The sequence below is a fragment of the Podarcis filfolensis genome (assembly GCF_964270895.1).
Source record: "Podarcis filfolensis genome assembly, chromosome: 9".
Taxonomy (NCBI): Eukaryota; Metazoa; Chordata; class Lepidosauria; order Squamata; family Lacertidae; genus Podarcis; species Podarcis filfolensis.
In genome coordinates this window covers 64868603-64895705 of record NC_139610.1, presented here as the reverse complement: position 1 = coordinate 64895705, position 27103 = coordinate 64868603, and the positions used below count along the sequence as shown (strand labels likewise).

General features: G+C 42.9%; 2 protein-coding genes across 11 annotated transcripts in view; both read right to left on the bottom strand.

The window, feature by feature from the left end:
• HNRNPD (heterogeneous nuclear ribonucleoprotein D) overlaps positions 1–10684 on the bottom strand; it is a 14007-nt gene extending 3323 nt beyond the window's left edge. Inside the window, exons 1-6 of one of the 4 annotated variants that reach the window (XR_014538447.1) lie at positions 10215–10661; positions 4631–4799; positions 4346–4507; positions 2817–2948; positions 1514–1613; positions 611–760 (exon numbers count right to left, since the gene is read on the bottom strand). Coding sequence is in view for 2 of the 4 variants with exons in the window: in XM_083571755.1 (XP_083427881.1) it covers positions 611–760; positions 1514–1613; positions 2817–2948; positions 4346–4507; positions 4631–4799; positions 10215–10417 (916 nt within the window). In the remaining 2 variants the exon portion in view is untranslated. Of the gene's footprint in view, positions 1–610; positions 761–1513; positions 1614–2816; positions 2949–4345; positions 4508–4630; positions 4800–10214 lie in introns of all 4 variants that reach the window. The other 3 variants (XR_014538448.1, XM_083571755.1, XM_083571754.1) reach the window with 3 other exon arrangements.
• A 3969-nt stretch (positions 10685–14653) lies between these two features.
• On the bottom strand, positions 14654–26765 carry HNRNPDL (heterogeneous nuclear ribonucleoprotein D like). 7 transcript variants are annotated; one of them, XR_014538450.1, is made up of 9 exons: positions 21347–25223; positions 18683–18851; positions 18421–18582; positions 17130–17261; positions 16898–17012; positions 16468–16635; positions 16097–16189; positions 15607–15711; positions 14654–14922 (listed from the first exon to the last, which is right to left on the bottom strand). XR_014538450.1 is itself a non-coding variant. In XM_083571773.1 (9 exons), the coding sequence occupies exons 2-8, from the start codon at positions 21484–21486 to the stop codon at positions 16119–16121; spliced, it is 936 nt and encodes a 311-aa protein (XP_083427899.1). In that variant the 5' UTR covers positions 21487–22704; positions 26530–26765; the 3' UTR covers positions 14654–14922; positions 16097–16118. The 7 variants fall into 7 exon arrangements, 4 of the variants coding, with proteins under 4 accessions (XP_083427899.1, XP_083427897.1, XP_083427898.1 ...); XR_014538451.1 differs by having other exon boundaries at positions 14654–14918; XR_014538452.1 differs by having other exon boundaries at positions 21368–25223.
• Between the last annotated feature and the right edge of the window lie 338 nt (positions 26766–27103).

The following is a 27103-nucleotide window of genomic DNA, read 5'->3' as shown; positions in this document are numbered from 1 at the left end:
AGCCTATTTAAAACAAAAACAATATCACTTCTTGATTACTAGTGACTGGGCACAAGTCACTATATGCCTGATCAATACCGTTATCACCGAAAGTCATCTAAAAGATCGTAGCTTTCTGCCAGGATCACTGAGAATGTGTGTGCAGGCGTTGTGAAGAACAATGTCTACCACCCTCCAAGTTAAAAGTTTTGTTTGAGAAGGCGCACCAGCTTTCTGCTTGAGCCTGCCTGTTTCTCCTCCAGGCTCTCTCGCGCCTCTGGTGTTTCTTGGCTGTTTTAGGGGAATGCCCAAAGAGCAACACAGGAACAAAACGAGGGAGGGAAAAAACAAATGAGCTGCAGAAGGGCTGCAGTGCAGAAGTATCCTGAGGGCAGCTCCCAAAAGAGCGCTCCAAAAACGCAAGTGCAGTGTTCCATTAGCGAAATGGTCCGCCTTTCAAATTAGCAGATTTCCTCTGCTAAAAACAGAAGCCTAGCATTTTCCATTAAATGCTTCTCGGCTGTGCCTTTCGGACACTAGAAAGAAAGTACCCTGAATTCTGATTTGGTAGCCACCACCCGAATCAACAGCATTTGCTGGTATGCAAAATATAAAGCCTCTCTACACTTACTGCTATAATCTCCGTATCCGTAATAGTTGTTGTAGCCAGTGTAGTCATAACCTCCGTAGCCACCATACCCTTGGTTGTTGTATCCACCGTAGTTGCCATATCCCTGGTTCCAATAATTACTGTATCCGGGGTTCCAGCTTTGACTGGGGCCTGCAACAGAAGTAACAGATGGTCACTGGGGGAAGGGGGGGGAATAGCCTAAAACGAACAGTCCTAAACTCTACAAGGCAGCCGGGCTACTGCATCCCTTCTGCTGAGACCCTAGCTGCTTTTGGGCCTTTCTCAGTTGTCAGGCTACTGGAACAGTTTCCAACTAAGCTGATCACTGTAGGAACTGCACTGTAAGAACTGGTGCCTGAAATTGCTTCTCTCCTTCTTTCCTCCTCATGGCTTAAGTGCTACTCTTACTACTGATCTTTGTAAGCTGCTCTGGAAGCCTTTTTGGCAAGGTTAAAGTCTTTGAAATAAAAGTGCTATTATGCACACTTAATTGGAAGGAATTCCACTGAAATCAGTGAACTGAATTTCCAAGTAAATTATTTTAATTTTTAGTAGACTGGGTGTTATGTATGGTTCAGCGACAGCTACATTGTGCCAAACACCAAGCTATGTGAGTTAGCTTTCCACTATGTTGAAGTATAACTTTATTCCGTGAGCAACCACTCAGGTTCCTTGTAATCCTGAATTCTTGAAACTGACTGTCAGTTAATATAAAAAGATTCAATGCCTTCACCAAGAAGGGAAGCTAGGGCCAGGAGCTGTAGATCATGTTGGCACACTGAGTTCACAGAGATGTTTGGTGAATTTTTAAAACAGAAAGCTGAGAAACATGCACTTGAGAGAACAGATCTTCGAGCAGGTACTGGAATTAAGTATCAAGTGCCAGTTAAATAAAAATTTTACCTCCACCTCGGCCACGAGCTCTTCCAGCAAATCCCCCTCGTGTTCCCCACTGCTGCTGCTGCTGATACTGTTCTTTTGACATCGCTACTTTTATTTCACACTGAAAGAATGGTAAGTAATAGTTATTTCTGCAAAGTGCAAGTGAGCAGCTCTTTCAGGTTCAATGCCCATTTACTTAAACACTACAAAATTAATCAAAAATAGCAATGCAATTTAAGGAATGAGTTGGCACCTCCAGTTAAACAAAACTTACAGCAAGTAAAAACTGCAGCTATATTACAGTTGTGCTAAATCTTCATTTTCACAAAAACACTAGTAAGAATTGAGCTTTGAAGAGGTATAGAGGCACCGCTCAACATTCAGGAGCTTTAACTTAATCTTTTTAACCAGGAAAATGTTTGCTGGTAAGCGACAACTAGCTTCCGTTTTGGAAACTATGTCATTTTAGTGGGAAGTTACAAGCTCCAAATAAGCCTATCTACCAGTCACTGGCAAAAGAGGGATTGCTCTTTAAGAAGAGATAAATACCGTTTCCAAAGGTAGTTATGAACTCCCCAGCATAAACTGAAGTTTAAATGCTTGCAATGTTACACTGAATGGCGTAACCCAGAGATAGGGAACCTCTGGCTCGAGGGCCTAATTGCTCACAATTTGGCTTGTGAGGCCATTTTCACAATACCATGCCCCACCTGTGTGGGACAGGGAAAGACGCAGCTATAAAGGAGCAATAAAAGGTAAAGGGGCCCCTGACCGTTAGGTCCAGCCGCAGACGACGCTGGGGTTACAGCGCTCATCTCACTTTATTGGCCGAGGGAGCCAGCATACAGCTTCCGGGTCATGTGGCCAGCATGACTAAGCTGCTTCTGGCAAACCAGAGAAGCGCACAGAAACGCTGTTTACCTTCCCGCTGGAGCGGTACCTATTTGACGTGCTTTCGAACTACTAGGTCGGCAGGAGCTGGGACCGAGCAACGGGAACTCACCCCGTCGTGGGGACTCAAACTGCCGACCTTCTGATCGGCAAGCCCTAGGCTCTATGGTTTAGACCACAGCGCCACCCGCATCCCATATAAGTACTTTTTCAAAACAGAAGAGTTGTAAATCTTTCTAACAGCTGTGTGTGTGTGTTTGTGCATGCATGCTTTTAAACAAACGTTTCACCCCTAACATCCACCAGTGACTCCTCCCTTTGTATTTTCTTGTCTACTCTTCTGTCTTGATAAGAACTGGCTGTTACTGACCAAGCAAAACCAGGATTCTCTTTCTAAAGAGGAGGTGCTTTGGAATCATAGCTTGAAACATACTTTACTGAGACCAACGTTGTGGTATTTTTTCTCCATAATTTTCTTCACTGGATCTTCTTCTTTGAAAGTAATGAAGCAAAAACCACGACGCTTGTTTGTTTTGTTGTCCATGGGAAGTTCTATCGATTCCACCTGATCAAGAGATACACAGATGACACAAAAGTATGTATTTTGAACAGCTTGTAGCTAAGAGCACACAAAGAGCGTTGTTTCAAAGTTCATATTAAATAAAAACAATATAGGATGGAAGTAGTCAGCTGAAATTCAAACATGACCATCAATGATTGTATGAACTGTAAATTAGAAACCAAACTATAGTCTGAACTGAAGTGCAAGGAAGCCATTATTTACAGCCGTTTTCCTGCTCCAGACCCAAGTCTCTGGGCAAAATGGCCTTCAGAGTGTATGACTATGATTTGTCCATTCACACATCATACTAAGTCACAGTAAGCTTCCTTGCTCGTGGTTTGCTGCAATGTTTGAAATAAGCCTCTGCATCCAGGAAAGTGCCCAGAGGTAACCCTGCCCCACCATGAATTACTAAATTACTGAAAGAAAACTATGCTAATTGCAGAAGCATTAAATTGTTCAGAGCCAATTTAACCATTACAGAAAAATGCCTGGAGTATAACGTACTTCAGTAGAATTCTGAATACATATCAAATCTCAGGCTCTCAAAAGAAACTGGCCTACAACTGCAAAATTTCAACCAGTTTGTCTTAAGTATATTACTACTCTAATATTTAATTTGAACTTTTATTGGCTGAGTCAATTAGGCTATGGTTTGTTCTGAAACAGTAATAAACAGTGCACTCCACATCCTGCTGAACTCAGGGCAAGCCTCCCATTGATTTCAGTGAAGCTGGCAGTACTCTACTGCTCTGGAAACAAATTAGCCCCAGTACAACTGTAACATCCAGAACATCACAACACAGCTTTTAAACTGATGTGTAGGGGGAAGACAATAGGAGCCAATAAGCACCTGCTTTAGGATAGTTCTTAGGGATGAACTATATGTCCTCAAACTGAGGCCAGGATAGAAACTGGTAGTAAGAATGTGGAGAAAACAAAGCACCAAAAAGTATAGCAGCATAGCAAAAATTACATGCAAACAAGAGATTAAAAGTACCACGAAGGGACAGCTTTCTTATTGGGTAGCTGGACCTTTTCTCAGAGCTGCCTCTGTAAGGAATACCAAGCAGAGATCTCCTAGGTGCATCCACTGTCATGAGTTTCATTATTCCCAACGGCTGCATTTGAACAGGGGGTCAAACTAGCCCTACAGTGATGCCCTCCCCCCCCAAAAAAAAGTCCCCCCCCCATTTTTGTCAGTAAACTGTTTTCCAAAAAATATTTTGGGGGAAGTCGTGAATAAGTATGAGTGGTATCTAACAGTGTCTATTTCCCTTCCCCACTGCTATACATACCCTAAAGTTGCTCAGGAGATTCTATCAGCCACTCTGAGCAGTTCTGGAGGTAGGGGAATTACCAAACTAACTCAATATAAACAGACAGGGCAGGTGACTTACCTCGCCAAAACCTCCAAAGTATTCCCTTATTTTTTCCTCGGGCGTATCTGGAGATAGCCCACCAACAAAAATCTTTTTAACTGGCTCTTTTGTTTTCATTGCTTTTGCTCTTTTGGGATCAATCACTTTTCCATTCAGCTTGTGTTCTTTCTGATCCATGACCTGTAAAAAAATAAAACATAAAAACTTGGCATCTTAAACTATATTTCCATGGATACTCAGCAAGAACTAGCAAAGACCTTTTCTGAATTCCTGCAACAATGACAAAGCGTCTTGAACACATACCTTGTCTACGCTCTCAGCTTCCTTGAACAGCACAAAGCCAAAGCCTCTGGACCGCCCTGTAATTGGGTCTAACTTCAGGGTGCAGTCTACAACTTCACCAAATTTCGTGAAGTAATCCTTAAGATCCTTCTTTGTAGTATCCCAGCTGAGGCCACCGATAAACATTTTCCTGCAGAAGAAAACAAATGTTCAGACGTCCAGACTTTAGTGGGCTTTGCTAGAACAGTAAGCAGAGCAATGTGAATAGCCATTAGACAACCCACCCCAAAAACAATGCCTGTCGTTCTCTCCCACCCCACACCCATAGACCTAGGTATCTGCCAAAACAAGCAGTCTGAGGGACAACTGGCAAGCCATCTGAAAAAGGGCTACACACCCCTTTTATAATGAATACACTACTGAAACAAATCAGAATTGCAACAAGAATGCTGCGGTAAAAGCAAAACCCTACACCCCTTTACCACCCCAGCATATCCCAAGGTAACACCCACCTCAGCAGCCCAACATACTTCTAATAGCTAGAACATTACTTAAACACATAGCGCTGCCATCTTGGCATGGAAGTAACCACATAAACTGGCTGGTGCTATTTAAATTCCACATCCAAAGCTGGCTGATTCTATTGTTCTGTTGTGAACAGTTTGGGTTTCTTACAGGCTAGTGCAAATACAAACCAGTTGCCTAAAATGCAGAATGTCAACAATAAAAGCTTTACACTAAGCATCAAGAATCCTAATGATGCGTTAGTTCCAGTTCTGCTAATTTGTGAGTGAATATACTTCAATGAACTGGATCAAGGCCCTTCTGCAACCCATTGGATTGCAGTGGATGCTCTTGCTTGAGGAAGGGAAAGGGGGGAGGAAAGTTTCACCAATTCCGTCTTAAGCCTCCAGAGCAACATTCAATGCTATTCCAGAGCTCCCTCTCTCTGGAACAGATCTCAGGGGAAGGGCGTGGGAACTGCAGAAAGGAAAGGAGGAATTAGTAAAGTTAACCCCAACCCTTCCACTAATGGGAAGCCTGAATCCAACCCCATGAATGTTTGTATGGTATAAAAGCAATGAAGTGCACAAACTAGTCAGGTTGATTATAGTAGCAGGCTCCAAGACCAAAAAAAAAGTATGACAGTCAAAGCTGCAGAAGTCCTATATGAACTAGTTTTGTGATTACAATGATTTTCACACAAGACAGCACTGCTTTCAATGATGACAGACCTCTCCCAAATCAAGTATGTAACCCAGGAGCTACTTTTCCAAGCAAAGAGGTTGAGACATGTCCACCAATCCCCACAGAAAAGTGCTTGACAGAGTTAATGAACAGTGAATAATAGTTAAGTAAGCCAGAGCTTGGGGGAAGGGTTAGCCTAAATTGTTTTGAGATTAAAACAGGGAAAGGGGTGGAAACAGCCCACTGACCAACTCCCAGTGTTGTAACTGTACCGGAAAAAGGCACGTACTAACTTTGTTCAGGAGGCTGTCCCTTCACCACCTAGCATTCAGTCAGGGATTTCCTTATCTTAAGGCTGCACCTTATAACTGCAGCTGTGCCTGAAACACCATGTGATGCAATATGGGCTGCTGCTAGAAGTAACATCCCATCTTTGAGCTGCAACTTTCACATAAAAAGAACCACCCAGAAGGCTGAGCGCTAATTAAGAGCAGTAAGAGAAATCATAAGAGCTGCAGGCTTCCTGAAGCTATTTTCAAGATAAGCTCACGCAAAAATAAATAAATTTGAAGACAGGTATGTAAGTGAATGTGGAATACAAAGTTACCAGCGCCCCCCAAAAAAATCTCTTTTTAATGATTGTATTAAAAAAACTAACTTGGCATATGTTTGTTACAATCTTGCAAATAATTTGACAGAGGCTGCTAGTATACAACCTTTGTACTGCGCTGTTCATGCTCAGTAATTTGTGATACACTGAACTTCACCACTGAACTGTCAAGGTCTTCCCTGTCTTGTCACCTGCACATGGTTATTAAGAACATACCAAGTGAATGGATACTTACAAGTTTGGTTTGTTCTATGGTGCTCTGAGCACTCCAAGTGGAAGATACAACTCAAATGTACTATTTGAACAGCTGCCTTTACTGATAATATTGTGGTGCAGGCCTCCCTTCTTACTGAAGATATTGGTGCATTAGAGAACCACACCTGGAATGCAAACTCCTACAGGTTTAACTGTTACAGTTTCCAGGCAAGAAGTCCAATAATTGTAATCTAGTAGACAACGGAATGCCTAATGCAGTGTTTCTCAAACTTTGGTGCCCAGCTTATACTGGACTACAACTCCCATCATTCCTAGTTAGCAGGACCAGTGTTCAGGGATGGTGAGTTGTAGTCCAACAGCAGCTGGGGACCTAAGTTTGAGAAACACTAGTCTAACGAATAACACTGAGCATCTTTAAAAGTATTAAAATTTTCGGAGCTCCCTTCTGGAAGTTCTGACTGTTAACCCATTTCAGGTTTAGAGCATAAATGAGTTTCACAGATTCAGAGCACTTCAGTACAAAATGAAACTGCTATCCAGCTGCACATCTGCTATCCTTATCAAACAGAAAACAAGATTACTAGCAGTGCAGGAATCCCCTTGGATCATCTTGTAGACATTAGTACATTCTTTACTACTGTATTAGGCAAGGCCAGAAATGAAAAGATTTCACAAGTATAGGAAGAAATTATTCCTGCTAATTAAGTCATGCCAAGACAGCATTTTAGGACCAAAGAAGGCAAGAGGCATAAATATGGGGTTACAATTATTTCCAAAGACCACGAGCAAAGCCCATTTTTTAAAAAAAACTACTCACATGTACAGATGCTCAAAAGTCAGCTACAGCCTGCTTTATATATTATGGCAGTAAAACAGCTACCCAGAAAGGAATTGGTTCAACCTATGTGAACACAGCTTTAACACAAGTGGTTAACCATGCAGCTCCACTCCCATCGCTCAGCTTGGGCACTGAGGTTCTCCTCAGAGGGTCTTCTGCTGGTTTCCTCACTACGAGAAGTAAAGTTACAGGGAACCAAGCAGAGGGCCTTCTCGGTAGTGGCCCCCTCCCTGTGGAATGCCCTCCCTTCAGATGTCAAGGTTAACAACTACCTGACTTTTAGAAGACATCTGAAGGCAGTCCTGTTTAGGGAAGTTTTTAAGGACTGACGTTTTTATTATGGTTTTAGATAGGTTGTAAGCCTTCCAGACTGGCGGCATATAAATAATAAAATTATTATTATTAATTATTATTAAGGTTCTCAGTGGCACTCATTCAGTATTGTATAAACCAGGAACCATCATTTGCTTAGTTTCAAAGGCAAGAGTGCTCCACAGTTGAGTGACAGTCTATGCACTCTTCAACAGCCCAGTCTTAATGCTAATAGCAAATGCATGCTCATATTTGAACTTAGTATCATCACATAAAATAGCAGCAGAGACCATCATGCTGAGTCCCAGTGATTTAGGTCACTTACTATGCCTTAACTAGCACTATCTCAATAACATAGCCCAGCCAGGAGAGCTGCAGTATTTTTGAGCCCAACACTATGGAATAATTTCCCTAGGGAGGCCACTTGGCACCCAACTTGCTGTCTTTTCAGCATCTGGCTAAGGCTTTTCTTCTGTCCCAGTTTTAAAGATCTGGCTTTACAGTTGGTCACTTTAAAGTATGTATTTGGCAGCTGCTTAGTTCTGTGATATATATATATATATATATATATATATATATATATATATTGTTGTCTCTTAAGTTGTGGTTTTATTATGATGTTGTTGTTTTGCTATAGTTATCCAGAACTCAAAAAAGCTTGCCACATTTTTGTTACATTTTAGCTAGTCCTAATAAAAATATTGTCCAACTGTGGATTTTAGAGCTTTCTTCCCCCATATGTGGGAACATGGCTACCTTTTGCTTCTTATTTTACAAGCTAATAAATAGAACCCTTTAAAGTCATCCCCTGGTAAACCACATTACAAAACTCTAGGCTTGGAGGTACAAATGAATGAATGGCTATCACCAGAGCAAATTACTTATGTATATGCTACAAAAGGATACTGCTCAGCTATCCTGTTAACATTTTCTCCCATGCATTACATAAGACATGCAATATACATTAGTTGAGGGAACATAGTGTTATCCTTTCCACACTGTAAAAGTCTCAGAGTAAGAAAGCTGCTTAGGTGACCAACCTAATCCACTGAAAGACAATGCAACCTTCGGCCAGATAGTGGATACCCTCATTATAAACAGTGGGGATGAGCTTTTCACCCAGGATTTCCACATATCTCTGCAGCCACTAACACAAGACACAGATAAAGACAATGCCATGGGACCACCAAGTAAAAAGTAGGTTTCATGACCAGACAAAAGAGGGCTCAGTGGAAAGCTTCACATTCGTTTTGAGAGCTACAGAATGTGTACCATCAAGCTCTTGCATGAGCTTATATGACTGTCTTTTGCACAATACACAACTGAAAATTTGCACAGAATGGGCTCCACTCGCGTCATTTCTAGCGAGGTAGCAGCGCAAGTCCATCTGCAGCGAAAACAATGAGCCTTGTGACTGTCTACTCTCAGCGATACAACTCTTTTGTTTTCATGCATCCCGGGCTAAAACAAAAACAAAAAAACAGCAGGGCTCATTCATAAAGACTACAAGGCATCGTCTGCATTTGACAGCCACTTCTACACTGCAGTTTTAGTGCATGTTTATAGCGCCCAGACTATGCACACCGGAGCATCCACTTTCGCACCATGCAGCCCCCTCTGCATTAGATGCATTTTGCTCCGTTGCAACCCGAGGATGGCTTCCAACTCTTCTCCCTTACAAAGTCGGCAGGGCTGCCGAAGCAAACGGGGGCCATTCTTTCTTTATATATATATATAAAAGAAGCCACGCGGGGTTCGCTAACGCAGACCCTACGGGCAAGGTCTCGAGGGCCATAAAACCAGAAACACACACGCACAACCCACCCCCACCCCCCGTATGCGAAGCAAAGTAAGGCTACGAAACGAAGAGATCGCTCTTGCAACAGGCAGCTGCTCCTCGGAAGTCGCCCGAGGCGCAGGAGCGCCGCTCGCCCGCTTAGACTTGGAAGCCATCAGATAAAAGCACCAGATCAGGAAGAATGGACAAAATTTAATGATTACTTAGTTAGATATGTCAAGTTAAATTAACTGAAAACAGTGAAGCGAAGAAGTCACTTAACAATGTTAATAAGAGTAATATTTAACAAGGCTATGATTTATGTTTGCTTGTCTTGTATGTTTGTTTCTTTATAATGTTGTAAAAACCAATAAAAAAAAATTGGGGGCGAGATGCGCGTCCACGACCCCCGTTTCCTTCCTCCCCGGGGGACTCGCACCTCTCCATCCTAACATTACCCGGGGAGGGGGAGGGGAAGCGGGGGAGATGCGGAGCGAAGCACCACTGAGGTGCCAATTTTGGGGAGCGGGAAAGGAGGTTCCCCTAGGAAATAACGCCGCCGGTTACGTTTCTCCCGACTCGGGAGTAAGCAGGCGGGTCAACGCGAGGCGGGATGAGGCCCACCGTCGTTATTCTCCTCCTCCTCCTCCACCCGCTCGCCTACCCTTCATCCTCCTCGTTCTTGCTCGCGTCGATTTTCGCTCCCTCCGATTCTCCTGTGCCGCCGCCTCCGCCTCCTCCACCGCCGCCACCTCCTTCGGCGGCGCCGCCGCCGCCTCCTCCGTTGCCCGAGGCCCCTTCAAGCTGCTCGGCCTGCTCCGAAGCCTCCGCGGCAGCGGCATCTCCGGCGAACGGCTGCTCCGACATGGTGTCTCGGCCGAAAAGGGAGAGAGGAGGGTCGCCGAAGGTTTAGGGGGGGAGGGAGAAGAAGGCGGGATCCTGCGAGGCGCGGGGAGGGGGTGGAGAGGAGTCAGTAGGGGCTGCGCTGCCCGACCGCGACGAAAACCGCGACGGCGTCGGCAGCGGCGACGACGACGTGCCAAGCGCGGGCTGCTGGCGTTTCCCTCCTTTCTCGCACTTTAATGGCGCCGCCTCGATGGTTCCCAACCTAAAATGGCCGACGGAAGGAATGCGGCGGCGCGGCCACGTGACCGACGCCCCAGTTTTCTTTCTCTCCTCCCTCCCTCCCTCACGCCGTGCGCGCGCATTCCCTCGCCTTGAGATCGCTTTTGGCTGAGAAAACCATAGAGACGCGGGCGGACGGAGGAGCTAGAGCGGCCGTCGGCGGCGGCGTGGCGTCTTTTCTATTCCGCTAGTCTAGTCAGCCCCTTCGGTCGTGTTGTTTGTTGTTACTGCGTTTATTTATTATTCGTTACGACTGCCTCAGCTTCCCTCATTTGATCCCAGGGCAGTTTAAAAAACAAAAAAACGCAGGTCCGCAGCAGTTTTAACAAGACATTACAAAACTGAAATAAAATAAAACTGAAATAAAATAAAATAAATAAATAAATTAAAACTGAAGGGCGGGGAGTGAATAATAAGGGAGCAGCAGACAATAGGAAGGCCGCCATCACAGGCCTCACAACACAAACCCCGGATGTAGGAGGTTTATTCCACAGAACGAAGAACTCGGAGCGCCACTCGGACTCCCTTTATTCCTGTCACAGAAGCGCCGCCATTCCGTGAAAGAGGAGGTCTCGGAGCCGGAGATCCCGCGAGGGTCTCAGCCAAAGGGAGCGGGTCTCTCCGGAATGCTGGAGGGAAGAAAGGGCCGCGCGACTCCCTCGCAGGAGGAGAGGGAAGGGCAGGAGGCGGCGGCGGCTCAAGGGTGTCCTGGATTAGACCTGCTAAAGGATTAAGATCGGAACTATTGTATTTGGACTAATTAAGAGAATTGGAGCAGGACCAAGGCATCACATCAACTCCTGATAATCAGAACACGGGAAGTCATCCAAAAATGTTTAATTCGGAACTGAATAATTGGCTCTTTTGATTGTATTATGATTTGGTATTGTATTAATGTGGCCTGTTACTAATGAAAAATTAATTAAAAGTACTTTAAAAAAAAAAAGCTGTCCTGCATTGTGAACACGCCGGATCTTGCACTGCCTGCACGACCAGAACCGTTTACTATTGCATTTATTGCGTTTGCAAATTTCCGCCCGCATGTAACAGGCGAACGATCCTGTGAACAATCCCACGCGCGTCCATAACACGTTCAGCGATGAGAAACGCTTTGTGCAGTGCTGTATGAGATGCGAGAAAGACACGAGATGGGTTTGTGAGACATGCCCAGTACCCACTTTTATTTATCAAAATACCATCTTTTTTAAAAAAACAAAAAGCATCAGCTTCATCCACCTGATAAAGCGGACTGTGGTCCACCAAAGCCCGTGCCATAATAAACCTCTTTTAAGGCGCCACGAGGCCCTTCGTTTTTGCTCTAAAGACTGAAACGACCATCCCTGTGCAAATCTGAAAGCAATTACACATTTTAAAATTAAACGACAGGCAATATTGTACTAAGCACCTCCAAAATTGCATAGCAGCCTGGATTATAGTGTGTAAAACAATACTGTCAGCTCTCTTTTGACTCCGTATATTCGCAGTCTGGCCTAGAGATGCTGGGGATATTGAATCTGGGGCATTGTGTACAAACAGAGCATTTTTTAAATACAGGAATTTCACAGGTGGCACAGAGCAGATTGCCATACTGGAACAAGTGAACTTCAAGAGGAGACAGTTAACATGAATTAAATTCATCAAGAGGTTCAGTGCTGTCACTTTTGGGTTGGCTCACAAGTTTTTAGTAACACTGCCAGGATTTATCAATAACAGCTTCTTGTGAACTGTCAGTCTTAATTAGTAGTTATCACTGTTCTTTTCTGCATTTCATTTCTTTCTGAACTGCTTACAATTCCCTCCCAGTATTGTACACACCTGCCTACTGGCTGACTTACTGAATCTGAAAGACTGCATTCTATGAAACTAGAGTTCTAAACTAGTTGTCTTTAAAATATACAAGACCCTTAGTTTATGAAGGGGAACATGCTAGTCTGTCAGTGAGAGAATGCTTTGCATCAAAGTCTCATGTTAAAGGGCAAACTCTCTTCCTGATGTCCAGGGGCTCTCATTAAATATCCTTGTACACTAGGCAAATAAATGGTTCTTTTCCCAGGCCTTAGGCTAATTAAACAATCTAGTTGTACCTTGGATCCCGAACACCTTGCGACTCGAACGTTTTGGCTCCCGAACACGCTCCTGTAGCCGATCGGAAGCTGTGCCTTGGTTGTCAAACATTTTCAGAAGTTGAACAGACTTCCCGAACAGATTCCATTCGACAGCCAAGGTACGACTGCATAGCCTTTTAAACTCGGGGGGGGGGGCAAATGGTTTTTACTATGCTATTTTTGTTTTACAGTATATTGTAACCTGCTCTGTGATCTTTGTATGGTTTAGAAATTTGATAAAACTCTGGCATTTCCAGATAGAGGCAAATCAGCATAGGAAATTTATTACTGAATAGCCAGGTGGTCTGACTAGGGCATATGGCAGCTTCCTTACCTTCATAGGACCTGAGACTTACTGTAGTTTTGAAAAAGAGTTTGGACTTGATATCACACCTTTCACTCCCCTTAAGAAGTCTCAAAGCGGGTAACAATCTCCTTTCCCTTCCTCCCCCACAACACTGAGGTGAGTGATGCTGAGATTTCAGAGAAGTGTGACTAGCCCAAGGTCACCCAGCAGCTGCATGTGGAGGAGCGGGGAAGCGAATCCAGTTCACCATATCGCTCTTAACCACTACACCATGCTGGCTCTGTTGAAAGAACTGGTGGCAACTTCTAAGGATGAGCAGGACCCAGGGGAAAGTTTTTTTAAATGGGAAAGTAGGATTCCCTCTCAGATTACATGTACTGTATTGCATACTGACATTGAAACTATGTGCACCATTATATAAACTGCTCAATTACTATCATGGTCAGAGGTCCTTTTTGGTGACCACTCAACATTAGGGTAAGGTGAGATCACTTGACAGTTTGATTGGTCTCAATGAGAAAGAGCCTCTTGCCTCATAAAACCCAGACTATCGTTTTTATTATTATTTAATATATTCTTTTATATAGAAAGAATGCAGCACTGAAAAAGCCACATCCACAAATACCATATAATACTAGATAAGGGAACAATAATGAAAGGGCAAGTACTCATGGAGTAAACTCCCCAGGCACTGATTTTCATAGGGTTTGCTTTTCCTGCTGACTAGCACTCGTTTCCATTTCTTAGATTCCTTTTACTGTTAAGGTCACTGGGCTGTAGCAATCTAAAGACTGCTTAGACACAGCCTACTCGTTTACAAGAAAACAAAGCTCAGGGGGATGGAGAGACTAAACACTATTCATACCTTTAGTTTTTCAAAGATCAGACAAAGTTCTTAGATTCCATTTGAAAGCCCTAGTGTTTATGCCAGGGATTGTCATTATCATAACTAAGGCTAAGTAGACACACTGCATCATCCCATTGTGTTTATCAGCAGCAGACTAGACTGTATTGGCTGCAACTGCCAAGTCGGTGTCAAAGCATGAGCAATGGACAAACATCCCTCCTAGTACTTAAAACTTTTGATTAGATCAGTTTGTTGTATTTTAATGAAACAGCATTTTGTCTTCCTTAGTAGTAAAAACACCTTAGTTGCACAACTTAATTACAACGCAAATGTTTTTTTAAAAAAAACCACCCAAACGACCAGCCAACCATTTTCAGTAAACCTAGGGTATGTTTCAGTCTCTGTTCAGTGTTTTTCAAAGAAAAAAGATGACTTTCCTCCAAGCAGCTGCATCATACATAGATTAGGGACTATATATCAACATAAAAGATCACACTTGCTTCTATAATCAATAGTCTCTTCATTTTTTAAATGAAAACGTCGGTGATAGAATCATGTTGCAGTACAGCATGGAATACAGTTGAGACACACAAACCCTTGCATTTCTCTAGCACACACTGTGTGGGTTTAACATGTTGCAATATTGCTCACAAGTACCTAATGGTATTCTTGAGCCTGATACAACCACCGTGGTATTCTCAAAATGCTGAAGACAGCACTCACAGAAGATAAGCATTTTTATTTGAGTCATTCAACAAAGAAATACAAATAAAAATTGTATAAACACAAGAACCACATTGGCATCATAACACAGATGACAAAAGGACAAAAAGTAAAAACCATAAAGAAAACTATTCGGCCGCTATGTACAGTTGGACACTGTTGTGTCATACACTAAAAGTCTTTTACAAAATAATCTCTCATGTCACGAAGACCACCCTCCAGTCAGTCCTGATGTTCTGCAAGATGGCTTTGCTGTAGAATCTACCTACAACCAAGACAAAAAACATTATGAGACTAGTGCAACATTTACAATCGTTTTTAAAAGGTCCATTTTCATGAACTGCTTTAAGTCCTCTATTTATTCCTCGCTTCACTGTTAAAGATCATATGCATCTCTGTCAACATGAAATATTTCTGATGACCCAATTGCACTTTACATGCCCAGGCGTCCCAGTTCAGCTCAAATGATGGAGCTATGTCAAAGAACTGTAGAAACTCAGCAAGGAAGTTCTTGGTTTACTAGAAACCAAGCTGTAGAAGAGCCTTTCACGGCTTCAACTGCTAGCGGGAAAGAGAAAGTGGCAATACAAGGAAAATTATTGTTAGCCAAGTGATTAAATAGAAGCTGCCATCTGCATATGATCTTTAATGTTTCCAGATTTAAAAGTTCGCTTAGGTTTGTAGAATTCACTAATAGCTATAAAAGAAAAAAGCAAGCATTAAATCTTAAAGAACGAACACTTAAAACGAGGTTCCACAATTGATATACAACACTAAACAGAAGACCAAAAATGATTAAGCTGTAAAGGCATTTATGCACTTTAACTCCTGTAAAAAACCATTTTAAGTTAAGACACTTAAATCTTCAAAGATTTTTAAAAAGAAGCCAAAGTCTGAAGTTTTCCACTTTAATCTTTACGCTGGTACATGAAGTTGGAAGAGACCATACCACAGGACAGCGTTTTCTGGTGTATGCCTTGCGCTCTGCCTGCAACGTGCGACCCCCAGAGATAGACGTGGTCAGGGTGACACACGGCCTGCAATGAAGTTCCCGCTGGCGGGTACAAACAAGGTATAATGTCAGAGTTAGAAGACAACAATCTTGTTTTGCTTAAGTTGTACCCATTTCAGTACTTTACCTGTTGGTTAACACTTCTATTAAGTTTAATTATTCCTCTACACCACCTGGCACACAATGTAAGCAGAAAAACTCTTATGTTTCTCTGAAGTACTAAGGACGATGAACCACCTTTTACAGAGTTAAAGATCTATAGACACTTAAAAGTAAAGAAGTTTTAAAAACACATTTCAAAACACGTTTTTTAAAAAAGTTTTTTTTAGAAAAAGGCTATCCAAGAAAAGTGGTTTATACTTGTTTGTCTATTGATCTTTAAATTAGATTAGACATATGGGTGGTGACACTTTCACTCAATACACACCTGTTTCTTTCCAGGTTTTCCTTTAGTATGGCTGGTAGTTGTTTTGGTGATTACCGCCACCTCGGGATGCCTTTCCGTAAGTGCTTTGCTGTCCTGTTCAGGAGAGAAATTGCAGCTTCAAAGTCCATCTCAAAACCACAGGATACGCAAAAGATGCTGTACCAAACTATTATCGGAATCGTTACAGATAATTACACAAACCTCTATCAGTTTCAATACAGACTCCCACAACTCTTAGAAACTCCCACAACTAAAAATCCATAAAGAAATACGCAATACCTGCCCCATAGATGCCAGGATGAGAAAGACCATAAAACTACCCAAAATCTATAGTATGAACTAGAGGCAATGTTGAAAGAAAAGAGGCTTACCACTGTAGTCAGCGTATCCCTGTCCATAGCCATAACTTGGGTAGTTGTACCCAGAATAATCATATCCACCATAGCTGCTGTAACTCTGATCGCTGTAAGGACTGTTGTAACTTCCATATCCTTGATCGTAATAGTTGTTATACCCTTGGTTCCAGCTTTGACCTTGACCTAAAATAAAGTGATTATGACATGAAATCTTTAGAACTGCTTTTTATTTTATGTTAGAGAAAAATTAAAAGCCACTGTATTTAAAACATTTTTACTCTAATATTCAGCTACAAAGGCTCCCAAATTAAAAAAAGGTAGAACCATCTCTCCCCTCAGTCTTACAATGTAGTATCACTCCAAGAACACCCCCTCAGGTTGCAATTCCTGATTCAGATGGTTTCTGGAGACACATTTCAGCAGTTAAGATTTAAAGCACACTCACCCCTGCCACGTCCTCTGGAACCACCACGCCCACCAGATGAAGCGCCTCTGCCTCCCTTCTGTTGCTGCTGTTGCTGCCTATATACATCTTTGGGCTGTGCTACTTTTATCTCACACTAGATGAAAACAAAAGTGCAGAACTGTAATACTACATAAACGAAGGACTTAACATTCTGAACTATCATCGCTCTTGCATGCAAGAGAAGATGCCAGTGACAAACACAAAGCAATACCTTTCCAGAACCAATTTGATGGTATCTGCTTTCCAACAATTTCTTTACCGGTTCTTCATCTGAGTATGTGATGAAACAGAAACCCCTTCTTTCATTCGTCTTCGTGTCCATGGGAAGCTCAATATTTTCTATCTGAAAATCACAGTTAAAAGCTGTAAAACCTAACCCAATGTCAGCTTTCACCAAACTAGTGCTCTCCGTGTGTTTTGATCTACAACTCCCATCAGTCCCAGCCAACACAGCCTTCCTTCATCCTCTTGGCCCTATTTTGCAATGTGTATATACCTTCACTCTTCCAGCTTCCAACCTCTATCATCCCATTTTTTGCAAACCCTCATGCCTAAAACTAAATCTCTAACTTCTACATGCTCTCAAATCCTTCCCCTGGACTCTGATCGAACTCAAGCTACATTTACTCACATTCATCCAATGCTCTTCCCTCATTCTTTTTGTTACCCTCTTAAGTCCTTCCTTCACCCCTCTTACTTTTACCTCATTGATGCAATTTAGACTACAAATTCTTTGAGACAAGGATCATCTTTTCCTTATGTTACTCTTAAGCACCAGATGCATTACAGTGCATCGACCAATAATTAATATTTTAGGCAGCTTGCGAGAAGTCTTAACTGAATAGTGTAAAAATCCGAACCCATGCCCCTACTTCCATTGTAAACGCAACTCTCAAATTGTTCCCATTTATTCCCACTGTAAGCTCTCAAAGTCAACGACCCCAAGAGTAAAGCTATCAAGCTACTCAAAGGTCACATCTGCACATAATAAGCCAGACTTTCTGGCCTATTTTGAATCAGTTTTACTGATCATAGCTTCTTGCAGCAAACTCTGATCCCTAACTTGGACATAATGAGATGTCAAAGCTCCCTCCTACATTAATCCTGATTGTGCCAGAGGATCAAAATAAAGGAGTGACCAGGAAACACTGCTCACTCAGGTCTAGCTTACTGTTGTATGCAAATGCAGACAGTGTCATTCAAAACTACTATATTACAGTAAGCCCACAACTTTTGGGGTTCGTGCCTAAAGCCAAAATTACAGTCAAAACACACTGGGTGCAATGGTGGATGAGATTGCCACGTTCTTTTTACTGGGTGCCCAACCCTTTTTAAATTTGGCCAAGCATGTAAAGCTGAATGCATACAAGTTAAATGTGCACAAGTTGCAGGCTTCTTGTACAATTTAGAACAAGCAATGTTTTACCAGTAAGTATGCCACAAAATACCCCTCAACTGTAGGCAGAAAAAATGCTAGACAAAGACAACAACAAAGATTATACCTCTCCAAAGCCACCAAAATATTCCTTTATTTGCTCTTCAGATGTATCTGGACTCAGTCCACCAACAAACACTTTTTTGGGTGGCTCTTTCCCCTTTAAAGCTTTTGCCCTTTTGGGATCTATTAACTTGCCATCCAATTTGTGTTCCTTCAGTTCCAAAACCTAAAAATACACGAGTTCAAATTCAGACTCAGAAAATGAAAATATTTCATAAGTATTCAGAGATGCTACTTATGGCCATTTAACACCAAGACTTACATACCTTCTCAACACTGGCAGCATCTTTGAAAAGCACAAAGCCAAAGCCTCTAGACCTCCCTGTGACAGGATCTGTTTTAATTGTGCAGTCCACCACTTCTCCAAAGCGAGACAAATACTCTGTCAAATCTTTTTTGCTCGTATCCCAGCTTAGGCCTCCAATGAACATTTTACTGCAATGAAAGGACAGAGATTTGATTAAATTATACCTTCCCGAAACATTATACATTTAATGTATGTTTTGACTTTCCATGTGCAAGGTAGCTAATAAATTTAAAGTAAGGCAATTACACTAACCAATACAGAACAAAATTATTAAGCAAGATAGACAACTATGCTTGATTGCCCCAACTCATTTACCATGTCTCTATTGTATTCCACATAAATTAGAAAAACTAAAACATGTCACATGATGTACAGTCACAAGTTAGTAAGAAAAATCCAAAACCTCATTTTTGGTGTAAAGGGGATCCTTCAGAACACTGCTCTACTGATTTGTCCTGCATATGTGGTTCAAACTGTAAGCAAAGGTGACTGTAAAGGTCCTTGCATTTTTATATATTAAAGTCCTATCTCTTATCCCTACCATGGGAATAGCTGGGCATAAAGTTCTCAATGCTGATCTACAATGTTATCTTTATTTTCCATTATTTGGGGGAGAAAGCATTTTAATCTCAAAAAGCCCAAATACAAGAGTAGCCAAGTATAGGTTAACATTTTCATGAAGCGGAACACATTCTGTGTCTATTCTGAGATTATGACAACTCTTGTAAATTCTAATGCCTCTACACAACAGTAAATGTATATATGGTTTAAAATACATGCCTATAGAAACTCTATTACACTTTCATTCACGCAAAGAAAGTATTAGCCATGCTTAGTGTGAAGCTTATTTTGTTTAAATGGGACTTACTTCCAAGTAAAAGTATATGGATTGGATGTTATTTGCAGGCAAACACAATCTATCCTGATTTAAGACTTTGCAACAGGAATGAAAGGTACATGTTTGATTAACTGCTCATCCTATCTTGAGCTTAGAATGGAATCAGGACAGAAAGAATGACATTAGACATCCTTCCCTGGAAGCAGGAAACTTGCATAATAAGTAAGGACAACTATCAGCTTTGAATAGTCTTGCAACGATGATACATTTCAAGAAAACTCGAAATGCAGGATAACATGAAAGTGCAGATAACTAACCATGCTCTCAGTCTTAACAGCCCTGAAAGGTAGGTCAATGGGGATTTCATATTGCAGGTGACTGGGATAAGGCCTTAGAGAACTATGTGGCCCTGCATGGCCAACACCCAGGAATAGTGGGAATTGCAATCCAGCATCATCAGAAGGTTTGTACAACAAAAGAGGTTTAAAGACGTTCTCAAGGCAAATCTTTAAAAATGTAGTATAAACACCAACAACTGAGAATCACTGGCCTGTGAGCGCTCCTACTGGAGAACAGCCTTTACCAAAGGCATCATGGCCTTTGAAGAAGCAGAACTCAGAAAAGGAGAAATGTGCTAAGAGAAAGGCACAGTTTGGCAAATCCTTACTGTGATCAACTACCACCTGAAACCTCTGACTCCACTGTGGAAGGATGTACGGATCCAGAATTGGCCTCCACAGTCACACCGTTAAGACCATATTCATGTAAAGCAATCTTACTCGGTTACGAGTGATCACCAAAGAAGACAACTACATCCAAGAGTGATGTTGCATGATAATAATAATTTATTATTTGTTGCCAGGCAAAGTGCAGCAGTTATGATTGTTGGGAGTAGGGCAATGTTTCTGCAACTTGGGAGTTATAGTCCAACAACAGCTGGAAGACCCACCATCCCTGACCATTGGTCCTGCTAGCTAGGGACAATGGGAGTTGTAGTTCAACAACATCCAGAGACCCAAGTTTGAGAAACACAGGACCGGGGCCTGGGAGAGTTCCAATCCCCCCTCGGCAACTTGCTCTCTCACCCTAACCTACCTCACAGGGTTGTTGTTGTGGCGATTAAACTTAATGGAAGGGTAAAGGGGACCACGAGCGCCTTACGGGGCGGGGGACGGTGGGACAGAAACGAAATATATGTAAGTGAAGCAAAATGCACTAGCGTAGCAATCCTGTGATGAGCGCAGCCTCGGCAGGGAGAAAGTGCGCCCAGAACCCAGCAAGATGCCTTGAGACCCTGACCCACAACGAAGTCTACACTGGCTGGCAGCGGCTCTCAAGGGCTGCAGAGCAGGCAAGTCTCTCCTTAGCCCCCCGGTGGGGATCGAACCTGGGACCTCCCCGCAAGCAAAACAGGCGCCCCTTACTACTCTTCCCCGGTTCCCACACGGCGCACGCGGCGGTAGCGCCAGCTTTCCTTGATCCCGCCCACCGCGCTCCCCCATAGGCTGCCGCTTGCGTCACGGCGCCTTAACGGGCACCTTCTCGGCTCCGCCCAGTTGGAAGCCGAGGCCGAACGCGCGAGCGGGCGGGGGGCGGAGCGAAGGACACACAAAAGGGGCCCGGGGAGGCGGCGCTCGCGTGGGAACGGCCTAGTCACGTGGCCGAGCCGCCTCAGTTCCCCCCCTCCCTCCTTCCCGCCATTTACTTTTCCTACAGGACAAAATGGCGCCCTCGCTCTTTTCCTCCCCCCTCCCCTCGCCACGCCGCGAGGCTGGTTTCCTCCACCTGCTCGGCTGCCCTTCGTACCCGTCATCTTGCTGGTTCTTGCTGGCGTTGATCTTGGAGCCCTCGGCGAAGTCGTCCCCGCCGGCGCCGGAGCCCGCGTTGTTGTTGTTGCTGCTGCCGTAGTCGGTGTTGTCCTCCATGGCCGAGAAGGGCCGAGAAGAAGCGCGCACAACAGACACACACAGAGACAAGACGAGAGAAGGGACAAGCGAGCGAAGCCGAGCAGAATATTAAAATGGCGGCCGTAACAAGAGATCCGGGCAGAGCCTGCGCCGCGGTTATATACGGCCTCTCTCGCCCAATCGGCGCCGTCCGCAGGCGCAGGCGCGGAGGAGGATGAGGGCGGAGGGGTTTCCTGTAGGAAAAGAGCGCTCCAGTGGCGGAAGGGCAATGGCCGAGGCGTGAGCCGAAGTGGGTTGGCACTATGTTAAGAGCAGGGCCTTTCGGTTTCTTCCACCAGGGACTCCACACGTTTGCGTAGAAAAGTACCCGTTTGCGTTCAGTGGGTCTCGTTTCCTATTATTATTATTATTATTATTATTATTATTATTATTAATTACCCACTCTTCGCCTGAAGGTTGCAATATTTTAAGCACAACGTTTAAAAACGGTTCAAAGCAACAAAATAAGACGGGTCCTAAAAAAATAATAAGCTGCGGTTGTAATGCTAAGTCTTATTTACTCAGAAGGCAATGATGGTGGAGTCAGGGCTTAGTTGGTGTTAAGGGACCTGCATCTGCCATTGCTTTTCATAAAGCGGATGAAGGGAAACGTGGCTCCTGATCAAGTGCAGAGTGCCTTTCTTCCATGAGTAAATACAGATGGGCAGGACGCGTGGGACATCCAGTGGGAAAGTGAGCCCTGCCTCTAGTTTTCACCCTCACCCCACATTCACAGCTTCTGAAAGGACCTGCCTGGGTGCAAAGTTTTTGTTTCTGTACTTGCCCCAAAATCAATTGTACGGCCTGCTTGTGTGGTTTGTGGCCTCTTTCGCATGTTGCGCAGTGCGGAAAAAAGGGGGCGGTGGAGGCTTTTAGTGGGCACGATGAAGCCCTCCCATGTTTGGGCCTGTATGGTCATGTAGCATAGCTGTCAACTGTCAACCTTCCCTTTTTTTGCAGGAAACTCCCTTATTCCAGCGCCGTTTCCCACTGCCTCCCACTGCTATCCCGGATTGTTAGATATCCCGTAGACTGTCCCTGGGACAGGTGAGGCTACTGATCCCTTATTTTCGAGGCTGCTGATCCCTTATTTTCAAATCTGAAAGTTGACAGCTGTGCATGTAGTGCAGGAAGAGTTCCCCAGAGGACATCTATACATGTCATGATTTGGATGAGGTTTCTGTGAGAGCTGTATTCCTTTGTGGGAAACAGAGTGCAAATCAAGGGTGAGTATAATACATGACAACGGCTACATAAACACCATGCATTTAAAGAACAGGGCCCCCCCCTCAAAAAAAGAGAATATTCTGAACTGTAAGAAACTTGTTGCACAGCTATAATTCCCAGGACCCTTAACAAACTACAATTCTCATAATTCTTGGCGGGGGAGGCATACTTTAAACGTATGGTATGTACACAGCCTTATATCTTTCATCCAGTACCCTACATAATTCCAGCCACACAAATGGTAAAGGTTTCTCCCAGTGCTTTTTTTTTCTTTAAAAAAATGTTTAGGGGTACTCTCATTTTGACTCAAGAAAATCCCATTTTATAGTTCAAATCGGAAAAAATAAATACAGTAAATGGACAAAAGGACAAAATTCACAAAATGTTTAGGGGTATGCGTACCCCTGCATTTCCTCCCCCCCTAAAAAAAACACTGGTTTCTCCACACATACATTGTTCTCTCCATTCAGGCAAGCAAGCTCTGTCGCAGTTAAAGAACATACCCAAGCCAGGAAAAAGCACCCAAGAAGGGTGTTGCCCAGCAGTTGGTGTCAGGAGTTGCCTGGCTGCTTTCTCAAACTCCCCACTGCTTGCTATTCAGACTTTAGCAGGACGTTAAGTAATGCTTCAAGCAAGCCTTCTATCCTATGCACACTTATCAGGAAGGAAGGAAGCTCCACCGAGGTCCTTGGGGCATCTCCTTTGGGGCATTTTAGTGTATTTTTGGTCTTTGTTGGAAGCCGCCCAGAGTGGCTGGGGAAACCCAGCCAGATGGGCGGGGTACAAATAAATTATTATTATTATTTATTATTATTATTATTATTATTATTATTATTATTATTATTACATGCTCTTTCCACCCTTTTTGGTAAAAAAGGGGGGAAGAGGACAAAGAGTAAGGACAGAGCATCCTCCGCCTTTCTAAGCAGGGTTACCTGAACAATTTGGTCCCGCTAGCAAACTTGAACAATTTGGTCCCGCCGCCTCACTTCCCACTAACTCTAGTTCATGTATGAAGTAGTTTAAAAGCACAGGAGTACAGCCTTTCGATCTTTGGCAAAGTTTCTCATTTCCTGGTTGATTCTGAGGTTTTTGTCCCTTCACAAGTGGAAGGATTATTGTATTGCCCTCCCCAAAAGGCGCCCTTATTTTTTTGAAAGTCCTTCATTTCATTTGAGAGCATCAGATTAATATATAGGACACACTGCATATCCTTCATTGAATTCAAATGCCAGTGTTTTGAAATGTTTAGTTTGCAAACTTAAGCAACTGGAATGATTCCTGATCAGTGAAACTTCTTTTAAGTACGTAGGGAAAGTGCTGCTGAATGAGACCACACGACATGAGCACAATAGCACTCTCCTAGTCATAGGCTTCAGCAACTGGTATTCTACTTATTTATTTGTATGTAGCATACTATACAAATACATTTGTATTCTTGAAAGCCACATAAACACTCTCTTAAGCTTATAGCATGTTCCTAAGACCTTTTAATGCCGCTGAGCTTCCAGCAGAAATTAAATGTTTTTATCCCCTTGCATTTTAACTTATTTTATCCTCCTCTTCTTATAGGACATTGATTTTAGTAACATTTAGGTTATTCTGGTTACTGTGTTTTGGTCTTGCTGTAAGCTGCTTTTCATGTGTTTATGAAGAAAAGTAGGGTTTAAATTGTGGAATTAATAGAGGAGATAATGGAGGAGATAAAAAGGGGTGGCAAAGTGAGTAGCACTGAGCAATCTCATTCCATGCAGCTTTACAAGAAGTAATGGTACATACCGCTGAGCCCCAAAATGGAAAACTATCCTGGTGACACGCTGGCCAAAATTTCTAAAATGAGAAGTGTTGAGTCTCCAGCCTGCTTGAATTCCACACCCTATGACAAGGAAGCCTTTCCACATAATCCTGTGTGTGAAGTCTGACTCACTGATATATATTTAAAGGCACAATCTTCTTTTTCCATTTGTTCCAGGGTTGCATTTGGGCTTTGGCATGGTTAAGTATCATATTATTAAAGAGAACTTTTTGTTTGTGATTAGCAATATAGCATAGAGGGAGTGAAAAGGAAAAAATCTTCATCTGAAAATGAATTTTATTTAAAAGAACAAAATGAAAACCAAGAACATATTTTTTGTAAAATAGTCATAAAGTTAAATGCTCTAGAAATACAGCAGAGGTGCAGGTAATATTCTACCCAATCAAAGCATGACATAGACTAGGGGGTTTAAATTGAGCAGAGAGACGTGGTTCAGAACTGAGCTTCAGAAATAAATGCCGTAAGTAGTATGCACAGACTGCTTCTGTCTCTGCAATGAGTTATCTCTGTTTATATTTAATGAGATGTTTCCACAACAGTAACAGTCTGAAATCTAATCTCACCTGGTTGTATGCAGTGTTAGTCCTACTCAGAGTAGACACATTGAAATTAATGAATCTTAGGTCCATTACAGTGGTGCATTGGTTCTCAAACACCTTGGTACTCAAACAACTTGGAACCCAAACATTGCAAACCCGGAAGTAAGTGTTCCAGTTTGCAAACTTCTTTCAGAAGCCGAACGTGCTCCATTTTGAGTGTTAGGCTTCCATTCTGAGTGTTACACTGAAGTCTGTCTGTTTTTGGCAATGTATTTATTTTGCGTTTTTGTTTTTGCGGCTCTTTTTGTTGTTTTTGTGACTGTTCAGCTACTGATTGATTGATTGATTTGATTGTGTGACTGCAGTACATTGTTTATTGCTTTCATTTTATGGATCAATGGTCTTGTTAGATAATAAAATTCATGTTAAATTGCTGTTTTAGGGATTGTTTTTAAAAGTCTGGAACGGATTAATCGATTTTGCATTACTTTCTATGGGAAAGCGCACCTTGGTTTTGAAACGCTTTGGTTTTGAAACAGACTTCCAGAACAGATTAAGTTTGAGAACCAAGGTACCACTGTAAATGCAATGGATGTACTCTGAGTAGGACTAACACTGAATATAAGCCTCCTACCGCATGATACATGGATTCGCTGCTGCTCTTTTACCAAAATGAAAGGGGGCAGGGCAGAAACACCAATAGCAAATGCTGTACATAATGGGAATCTATAAGAGCACCCACTCAGTGTTTTATGTATTCCAGTTCACCAGAACCTAGAAAAGTTCCAATCTAGGGTTTACCAAAATAAAGTTGCAAAGTACACAGCTGGGCCCTGAACTTTGTAGGTGTGACCTTCAAGGAAATAGTTCTGAGCATGCTCAGAACAGATGTATTGCCTCCTTAGTCTTACTGGAAAAGACCTGCAGGTATGGCTAAATTACCATCATGCAGGAAGGGGCAATAACTGTAAAATCAGGTCTAAGTGCCATTAACATACACATGTACTATCATTTTGTTTTTCTGCCTGGATACAGTTGGACGGGACCTCCTGGCTCTTGCACTGAGGTTGACTGAGTGGTAAAGAGGATAGGAGATTGACAGAACTATCTCCCTCCCTAAACTAACTTCAGATGTATTATGGAAAGATGCATGAGACAAAAAAAGAGCATGGGTTTGAGATTTTGGAGGAAACTCTTAAAAAGACCGGCTTGACATTTCACTGGGTAGGGCTAAGCCCTGCTTGTCCTAATGCACCAAGTCACCGATGACTTTAATCAGGAAATAGGAGAAAGGAGGAGTGGAAACAAAGCGAGAAACCAAAATACCAGAATTCAGTAACAATTCATTTCTAGTCGCGTTCCAAAGGCATTGTCAGTTAACGATGCACACTAATAGCTTGGGCTGCCCACAGCAGGACGGGACCCTAATTCTGAGCATACCTTTGAATCCACCATTAGTGCCCAAAATAAAGAATCTCAAGCGTTTCTTGGGCAAACGAAGCCTCTGCCTCGAAGCGGTAGGGCAACTGCGGGCGCGTGCCAGCTAATATTCCAACGGTACCAAGGGATGCAGCCTACAATGTCCTCGGCACGGCTTGTCCTGCCGATAAACCCGCAGGGAGATGCTGCTCCTATATTGCAGACAAGATGCACCCTCCCCAGGCACTCGCTCTACGTAGCGGGGAAAATGGCCGCTCAGCTTTTATTACACAACCCGGTAGTTTGGGTGCACGCCTATTAAATCCGTAACTACTTTGGGTTACGGAAATGGGGATGACCGCACGCGCGATGCAGCCCGAGGCCTGACTTATTACCAATTGTTTATATCGATATGATGGTGGTGACGCGCCGCGCATTTCATTACCCTCCCAATTTTTTTTATTAATTTTGACAAAATTATAAACAAACAAAGATAATCATAACCTTATTAAAATTACACTTATTAACATTGTTAAGTGACTTCCTCGCTTCCCCTTGGTTGAATTTCTATGCAGATCCTTTTAACGGCTTTCCA